The 9,647-nt window shown below is 48.2% G+C and overlaps 1 protein-coding gene across 10 annotated transcripts in view; it reads right to left on the bottom strand.

Annotated features, from left to right (window-relative positions):
* heph (polypyrimidine tract-binding protein 1 heph) overlaps positions 1-8,898 on the bottom strand; it is a 145,147-nt gene extending 136,249 nt beyond the window's left edge. For 4 of the 10 annotated variants that reach the window (XM_077643445.1, XM_077643440.1, XM_077643444.1 and 1 more), the window contains exon 1: positions 8,474-8,842. Coding sequence is in view for 4 of the 10 variants with exons in the window: in XM_077643429.1 (XP_077499555.1) it covers positions 8,474-8,499 (26 nt within the window). In the remaining 6 variants the exon portion in view is untranslated. Of the gene's footprint in view, positions 1-7,020; positions 8,254-8,473 lie in introns of those variants that run through there. The other 6 variants (XM_077643437.1, XM_077643431.1, XM_077643429.1 and 3 more) reach the window with 5 other exon arrangements.
* Between the last annotated feature and the right edge of the window lie 749 nt (positions 8,899-9,647).

Below are 9,647 nucleotides of genomic sequence, written 5' to 3' on the forward strand. Positions count from 1 at the left end.
TTCACATCCCAAGAACCCTGTACCCACTTGGCTGATAGCTGTATGAATGCGGTTTTCAACGCAGCGAACAAAAATAATTTTTTTTCGCAGCCTTTGATGCAACACTGCAAACGGTATAAGGTTGCATCGACCAGGTACCTTGCCGCTGTAAGGCTTGAAACCACACACACAAAAAGGCCCTTACTATGGCATTTGCACTTTCGCACTATCTTCCGCTGCTGTTCTGGACTCAAAATACAAGGGCCGGAACATCTCGCACAGGCGCTTGGGATTTGTTCTCATCGCTTTCCCCATTAAAGGGACAAAGATGCATTGTCCCCAATGGGCTTCATGCATGTTCCTCCTGCCCATTGTCCGGACAGCGTTCCATATTAACGAGGTGTAAGTACATCGCAAAAGTTTGGTCCACAGCAAAACTGTCCATAATTCGAGTCATCCATAGTAACGAGGGCCATAATAACAGGGCATGACAGTACTATTTATATCCGAAGTGACATGAGCATTCCTGCTGCCGTATGATAAATCTGTGCAGCTGCAAACAAATGACTAAATTCTAAATTATGTTGGACCCGCAAAATAAATTTCAAGGTGCCTCTTAGTGCCGTGACCACTACATGACAATATAACCTGGACACAAAACCAGTGCCACTAGCAAAACTGTGCCTCAGCGAAAAGAAACCCCCAATATTTGCTTGCTTAGAGGAGTACCGGCACACCTACAACTTGTCGAAAATATAAAGTTAGCTTTAAAAGTAATTAAGACTACTTAAGAAAAAACTAAACCGAAATTTTTTTTTCATCTTAAATTAAAGCAGCAGGTTAATTTGTGACCCAGGCACTTTCACAAAACGACGTCTGTAAAAATGGTAGCACCACAAATGTTTAGTGTACCATTATTGAATCTTCCAATGGTGACCAAACTACCGACTAGCAGAAACTCCTTTCAAGTTCAGCAAAGCTAAGAGGATCTTGAAAGCATTCCATTTGGAAAGCAGGACGCACATGTCAGTGGTACTGAACATTAAACCCGTCCCATGATGGAATGCTGCATCTTTAACTTCCTCTCTTGGAACACACAAGCACGTCATAAATGTGCTTTTCTTGCCTAGTTGTCTGGCACACAACTAGCCCGCATACCAATGACGTAAAAAATGGTCAGTACAGTGTCTTTAAGGAGCGAGTTTTTCAAGAAGAAAATTTCCATGCCGATGGACTGAAATCCCATGAAAAGATTTTAATGGGCAGAAGCATAGGTTTAGCAAAAAGCAGAAAGTGCTACAGAAACACACAATCTATGGCTGGCCTCAGTGTACATTGGAAACCTATCTCTATGCCGCAGATACGGCCGCGAACCAAGTGGTCGCAACGACTGCAGCTGCCACAGCATTTCTGACACATGAAGAAGAGTGCCATGTTTGGGAACGCATGCAGCATGCCATGCTGCCTTCAGTCTTGTGCACAACGATTCACTCATGCCCCACAAACTTCACCTGACATTCACTCCCTGTCATGAGATTCTCTTGTTTAGTTCTAACAGTGACATGCTATTAATTTTTTTTGGTCCTGCCATATTTTGTTTTTTCTTCCCTTAATCTACAAATACTGCTGTTTTCATTGATATGCTGGGAACCCTGTTATCTCTTTGCACTTTGTTTAGCTATTTCAAGCTGTAGCATTTCTGTGCTGATATGCACAGATGGTTTTCTTTTTCTTTGCAGTTCGTTCCAAAAGGTCCCAACTGCAGCACTAACTTCGGGGTCTTTATACACCAATGTCTCTTCATTAACCTAAGCAGCATTTCATGTACTTTGAATAAATCTTGAACATCACGAAAGTTTGTACGTAAAAACAGCAATTAAGGCAGAATGCCACCTGGAAGCAGCTGGGCACGTGCAGTAAAACCCCAAACTTTCGTACTTCCGGGACAAGAGATCAGCTGACAAATAGCTTACAAACACATCTGACAACACAGCTGGTTCCACTACACAAACCCTGCACAAATGCGTGCGACTGAACAATGGCGACGCTGTCACCCCAAGAAAAACAAATCGAATGCAATGACACATATAGCCGGGCAGGCGTGAAGGATCCGTAGTGGTGCATCTGAGCACCACATGAACAGAGTCGGCCAACCATGCCAATGACAAATGTTGCCAAACGCGGATATGACAAGAGCGCACAAAAGGCGTCCGGTATTGTGTGCCCAGCAAGCCAGGGAACAATGGGCTTCCCCAACACCAAAATAACGTGTCCCAAGCACAATGACACACGGGACAGCGCACATCCACAATCTGCCCCTGCATGCTTTTACACTACAAACACTGACTACAAAAATGTTGTTCCACCAGGTCATGCTCAGCAGAAATAAATCCGCAGTTTAAATGCTTGTACTCCTACTCAAAAGGCTGTCCAGGAACAGGTAGGCTACTGCCCAGCTTAAGTCCCTCAATTCGAGAGCAGCTACAGCTTGTAATAACAGCAAGTGAATAGAAAATACTCAATATTCTATGTGTAAGTGGAAACTACAATGAAGAAAACAGTGACATAAAATTTGAGTGAGATAAGCCAAGCAAAGTGGAAGTTTTGAATGTAGAGGTGCCTCATCAACACACCTCAAACTTTCTTTTTCAGCATGAAGTTTGAACAGTAGATAAGGTGAAGATGTTGGCCACAGGCCTGCTAATAATGCACAGTAGGGGAAAAACGAAAGCGACAGGAGAACAGACTGGAGATGCAAGCTGACGATTTTATACAATGTGCTGCACACATAGGTCCAAAGTTCAGTGCAGCCACTCTACAGAGAAGTTTACCTGCAGAAACAAAATATGTGCTGAATAAGCAGTGAACTGAAGAAGAGATTACCAACCCTCCTTTCAATTTCTCTAGTACCTGCAGCAGGAAGCATTAATCGCCATGCTCTACGCCTTATGTAACACTCAGACTTGGCCTGCTCAAACACAATATGCTTGTGTGCTGAATAAGCAGTGAACTGAAGTTGAGATTACCAACCCTTCTTTTAATTCCTCCGCACTATGCACAGTAGCTGGAGCAGGAAGCATTAATCTCTATTCTCTACACCTTATGTTAGACAGACACCCCACTGAGTTTTTGGCTTGCGAGTCGTCCAGTGGGGTCTGCTTTGCATTGCTAGCATTCACAGACTGGGAGCACCATCAGCACCAACAAAACAAGTAAAACACGAGCCCACTAAAAATATTAGCAGTTGGAGAGGAACTAGTGACGTGGCCTAGTAACACTCACAGAGAGCAGTCTCTACGCCTTCCGACTAGAAAATCAACTGCTCTAGTATTACTCCTCCCTGATATTATATCCCCATTCTGAAGTTCACGTTTCACTTGATGCTGATGGTACTTTTTTGACAAAGACTGTATGCAGGAGGATGCTGGAGTGTGCACAAAAGACTCCTCCTTTTCCTCTCCTCCACCGTTAGTTTACAGCAAATTTCAACCTTCCTGCCTTCGATTAGGTATTGCACCTGTTCCCCCTTTGTCGATCCTTTCCATTCTTTATTCCCTCAGGCTCAGCCAGTGCCTCATGGTATAAAACCAGCCCTGCCAAAATGATATCATGGTAGCACACATGGCTGGGTCGTGTCTTAATGTGAGTGTTTCATGTCCCCCTCGTGTGCCTGCTTTTAGCACCATGCGATAAGGCAGTAGGAGCTCTTAATGTGCAGCAGCATGACCTTTGCCAAGCTGTTTACCTCACTAGAGTGTGTGGGAAAGCAGACGAAAGTGATGTTTGCACTCTCTTCTGCACGCCAGCTCCACAGTTTCGCCATTTGAGTCTCGTATTTATTCAATCTGCTCTATAAACCCATGCACTTGGATAGACACCAAGGTAAAAGCTTGAAGAAACCCTACGCACCAACTGAATATTTCTTTGAAAACCACTTGCACTCGGAGAAATTTGGCAACCGTCAAATAACACTAACCAAGATGAAGTGAGCAGATTTTAAGAGGGCAAAATGCATTGGCAAAAAGCCGCTAGGCTTCTGCTAACAACTGAACTGCAGGAAAATCTAATCTTCAAATAGCAAAGCATTGCGAGTCCCTTGACCTCTCCAATAATCCACTGCTGTTAAACCCTGCACTAGTGAAGAGGCTTGTCCGAGGCCCAAAAGGTGTTAAGCACATGACAGAAATTAACTACAACAAGCTAGCATGCAGTGTCGCCAAAGTAGCAATTTCGTTCGTCCCACTGCAAGTGAGTGTCGACCCCTTGCGGCCAGGTTAGCAATACATTTTGAAAAACATAGCAAAAAAGATGCGGCACACTCAGCCAAGCTAACCCACAAGGCATTCTGCAAGGTATTGAAGCAGTTGTGACTATCTCTGCGAAAAGTTCTAGCTCTGCAGACAAGTGGCTATGTCACTGAGTAGTTGCACTACCCACGAAGAGATTTGATAATCTAATTTCAACCGCACAATGGCGGCTTGGCCAAAAAGTGCCAGGGCTTTCCCTTCCAAAGTCATTTCTACGCACTGAGCAGGGGCCTCCTGCATGCACATAGGATCGGCTTTGTGCCGTAGTCTCTGGAAGAGATGGCACGCAGTGACTATGGACGGAACCTGGCGTGGTACCTGTACAAATTGCAGACTTCTAATTTGAGTAAAGTCTGCAGTAACGTGACACACAACGGCTAACATGTCATTCCGCACAAGGTAATTAAATCATTTCCACAAGCTGAGCACTAGGCCAAGAGAAAGCTTGTAGCGAGTTGAAAACCAGTGGGGTATCCAGCAGCACTGGGCATAACCCACACACAAAGTGGACTCTCAAGCCATTTGGCTGTCACTGCAGTTACTGAATGTTGTTACTTCGATGCCGACACCAAGCCATTAAACATTAAGCGCATCTCAAAACATGCAGCTACTATGAGTAGATGCAAGGGAAGCCGGTCGTCAACCATTGTGAAAGAGAATCTTAACACAGACATAGAATGCAAGCTTCCTTTTCGAAAAGGTTCTTTTATAGAACTGAGAGACGAAGATTACCCGCTCAGCAAAGTATTCAGAAGCAGAGAAAGAAATCCAACCCAAGCCAAAGTAAAGATGAATTCTGAAGTCTCAGAAAAGTGAAGGTCTTCACTGACATTCCAACTGCGCCCGCAACCGCAGGCATAACTTTGCTTTATGATGAGACATTCTAATTCTAGCCTTTGCATAATATAACAGGCACTACACCAAGCCTAAGCTTGCCACAATTGCACTTTTGTAGTCCTCTCCCATATCTTTCCAATTAACCCTGTCCTGTGCCAGCTGCGGCCACCCTATCCCCGAAATCCTATTAAACCTCTTCTGGCCACCTAACTTTCTGCTGCCCCCTGCTATGCTTGCCTTCTCTCGCAATCCAGTCCGTTACCCTTAGGGACGAGCAGTTACCTTGCCTTCGCATTACACGCCCTGCCCAAGCCCATTTCCTCCTCTTGATTTAGACTAGGATGTCATTAACCGACGTTTGTTTCCTTTCCATAGCTTGCTGCATTGTCCTTAAGTTGAGCCCTTTTCGTTATCCTCCTCGTTTCTGCCGCATAAGTGAGCAGCGGTAAGTTACAGCTGTTGTATACTTTACTTTTTTTTTGGTAGTAGCGGCCACACCCAATTCCTGGTAGTTTAACTGAATGTGGCATGCATCCTCAGAAACAACAGCACTGCACATCTGTGCCACCAAGCCTCAAATAACAGTGGGAAAAAATAACTAAATTCCATACATTTGGCTCCGATACGTTACGCACCGTAGGCAGCTGAAACATGATGTTCTGGATATGAACGAAAAATAGGATAGCCCAAAACAGCTGCAACGAGAGTTTACATTCACTTGCCCATTCCAACATTACAAATGAACATTGTTCGGCCCATTGGTTTGCGCTTGGGAATGCACAATGACAGATCAATGGTAGCCATTCCGAGTCAGCCCTAGCTTGAACGATATGTTTTTGTGTGCAAGATATTAGTTCACAGATGCAGTAGGGCATGATGGGACTGGTGACTTTTACCCAGGTATATTAAGTTTTCCATTTGCACTTGCAGGACAATGTCATAATACACAGTTCACACATACATCCTACCAGTCAGTCATTTAATGACTGTTCCGAGTCAGTGAAAGGAGGGTAGGCAAGAAACAACTTCCTCAGTCTATTCTACTTTTGATGTCCCCAATTTGTGAACTACGCCATTCATGACTGTGATAGCTAAGTGCACAGTTTCAAACGACTGGCATTCGCATGGATGCTCAAACTACCACTTGCACTGCCCCTTCCGCTGAATCAATCCTCTGCATAATTTCAAAGATGGGTCCACCTGAAGTAATCTCATAAGCGGCATTCTCTGTTAGGCATTTATGACAAGCACCGCAGCCTGGCAGGCCAAATATAGCATTTGAAGACGTAAGGAGCTAAACACAATCCATGTGAATGTTCGTGCACGATAAAGATCTCGCTTCAAGCTCTAGGCCACTTGCCAATGACGCAGGTGTATTCCCCAGCGTGCGGCTCGAGCACTTTAGACAGGTCTGTGGACAATTGTACACTCTCCCTGAAAAGTCCACGGCCCATACGGTTTCCTCTGTCATGTAGTGGAACCGTAATGAAACCCCCTAAGATCTAGGCCTTGAAAAATGAGGCTGACCGGCCCCTTTCACATCAAATAGATTAAAAGCTTGAGAGGTGCCATTTGTGTTCCATGACACTGCTCAAAAGCTAGCCATGTCGTCACACGACTTTTGACCAAGGGCGCACAATTCGCTCACAAGCGGCAAAAACGTGCGGCTGCCTGATTGTGCCGAAGCGCTCGCCGGGAAAGAACATAAATGAAAAAAAAAAGACAGCACTTGACGCGGAGCTGCAATGCCAAAAAGTGCAGCCCTTATGCAACATTCGGCTGCCACACACGCTTATGCCTGACCGAGAGGCCTCGCTTTTATGATACAACGCATGCCGTGAGAGCGTGGCATTTGGCCTCGCTCGGCGGTTGTGACACTCCAGCCGGCCAAACTTACTCGCCACGGAGTTCCCGGCTTGCCCCGTCGTCACCAGCACGCAGTGCCACTTGGCGTGTCCGACATATCGGCAGTTCCTTCCCCACGATCAATAAGTGGGACGGCGCACGGTCACGCCGAAGCCCGGCGTCACGACAGGCTCGGCTCGGCAGTGAGCCATACACCCGGGAAAGCGCGGCGAGAAACAATTCCCCCACCCGAAGAACCTGAGAACGCGGCACCCAAATTTGCTAACCCCCAAAAAACGACGACGAACTCTGCAAACAAACGTCTTCAAGACACGAGACCTAGGCGCAGCGTCGCTGCAAGGTTTCGAGAGCACAACATGGACGCCGCACAGACGAAGTTTAAAAACAAAAACGCCACACTGAGCGCGTGCGTTCGGAACAATTAAAACACTGAAGACGACGTGTATAAAAAATCCGCGAGGCCGCGCGCCACTGCGCCGCGTTTCAAGCGTCGCACGCCGAGTTTCTCAACCACCTGTTGGTCGCCAAGCGGCGCGCAATGATCGAAGCCGCAACGTGTGCTCCCATTTCAACGTTACTGGAGCAGTCTCGGCGCTTTTTCTGCGGCGTTGAGTCGATGCGAGTGGCGGCATTTTCTGCCCGAAACGATGAAAATGAATAAAAGGTGCCCCGCGGGGAGAAAGCACACGTGCGGCCAAAAAGAAAAGCGATGAATCAACGGCGGCGCGACTGAAAGCCATCCATTTCCTACGCTCCTCGCTTGACGATCTACTTGTGTAGAGGTTAGCGCAGCCACGTCATTAAACGATTAAAGCTGCGGCAGAGTTAATCCACGTATGCTTGTGACATGAACGGTTCGCTGATAACAGTCGACTGCAGAGAATTGGCTTTTTAAATGTGCGAAGCGCTGAAATCCCGAGGCCCGCAGTCACACGGGTACCAGCGTTCGCTGGCGCGAACCAGCATTTTCCTCGAATCTGAAAGGTGCCACTTCGTTCAGCAACCACGCCGGGAACCCGACATCCGCCGCAACTCTAGCTTCGACGGAAAAATACAGAAAAGGGTGTCACAGACGGGGTTCATGCACTCCCGAGAGCCCGAACGACGGACAGCCCCAGGCTACAGCGCTTGTGCTACGGAACGCGCGCCTCACGAGACAAGTGCCGTTCTCTTCGGCAGCTCTGTCCGCGCGCGTCCTCGGGCCGTCGCACGCGCTGGTCGGACACACTCGCCAGGCGCCTACGTCGCGGTCCGGCAAACGTGTGCGTGTTGTTGCCCCTTGACCGTCGCGACAAGCGGCCACACAGCGAAACAAAAAGAAAGAAACCAATACTCGGGGCACCCACTACGCGTTCCAGCTAGGCCTTTTTCCACCCTCCGGTCAAGCAAGCTGGCCAGAGGCGGGTTGTCACCGCTCAGGCGCACGGAGACACTGGTCGCGGCGTCAATACGGACCCCGTAATGAATGCTGAAGCAGTACTCACCCGTTCATAATAGCGACACAATTCATTTAAAACTTCGGCCGACGTCGTATGTCGCACTCGGATGGCATGCAGCAAGTGGTTGCTGCGGCGCGCGGGAGAGGAGGGGGCGAATGGCTTCTCTATTTTTTCGGTCGTCGGTCAACCCGTCACACAATATGGCGGACACCACTGCACGGAGCGAGAGAGTACCGCTGCTAGAGTCGCTGACTGCCGCGGACGCGCTGTCGGCGAGTGGAGCAGCTGTCGGAAAGCGGCGTTGCGGCTTGCAGCTCGTGCGAACAGCGGTTTGAGGCGCTAAACGGGCGTTGTCACTCGCGAAACAGGCACGACGTACTACAGCGAGCGCGTTGCTGGCGTTGCCGTGAAAACAAGAGAGGAGGCAGCGGTAGGCGGCCGGGCGTGCGATGCGTGACTAAACAAACGGTGGCGACCCCTGGCGTTCAGGGCGCGCTACAGCCGCCAGCCCCGCGCGCGCTCCGGCAGGTGATCAACCTCACGCCCGCGCGCCAGAAGCGAGTACGATTCCGGGTCCGTCCGAACGGAACGAGCGTGTCCGCGGGCGTGTCGCCGTTACGCCGATCGCGGGGATGAAAAAAAAACACGAGAAAACTGAAGGGCGGCGCGGAAACTGGTCTTGCCGCAGTGCACTATCAGCGGCGCGGTCTGCATTACAGTTCGCTTTGGCTCTTTCCAGCCATTACCGCTCATACCTTGACGCAACCGCGGGACATGACAAGGAACATGTGTCACTCTTCATAATGAAAGGTTGGCAAAGACTAGGCATTTTTCTTTTTATCCCTTACTGTCCAGCCGAGCTTTGAATAAAGCACTTAACCACAAGAAAAAAAGGATTTTGGTACACCACCCCAGGGGGATTAACGCTAAATTAGTCCTGTATAAATCTAGCTGAAGCGTGTATCCCCATCACCACAGATAATGCGAGCACCAATTAGTTTTGAAGCCGGGGTTCATAACTCAAGCCTCATGTAGGAAATGCACACTGGAAGTGAACCCTATAGGCACTACACGTCCCTTCGACGTCCTGCAGACATCCTGAACGTCCTCAGGACGTCCAAGGGAGATTCAATGCCCATTGGGAAGTTATGAAGTCGCGAATCTAAAGCCAAGCTAAGATGCACAACCATGCATAGCTTGTAAACCATCACTGTAAGGT

This window comes from Amblyomma americanum, chromosome 11 (genome assembly GCF_052857255.1).
Source record: "Amblyomma americanum isolate KBUSLIRL-KWMA chromosome 11, ASM5285725v1, whole genome shotgun sequence".
NCBI classification, from domain to species: domain Eukaryota; kingdom Metazoa; phylum Arthropoda; class Arachnida; order Ixodida; family Ixodidae; genus Amblyomma; species Amblyomma americanum.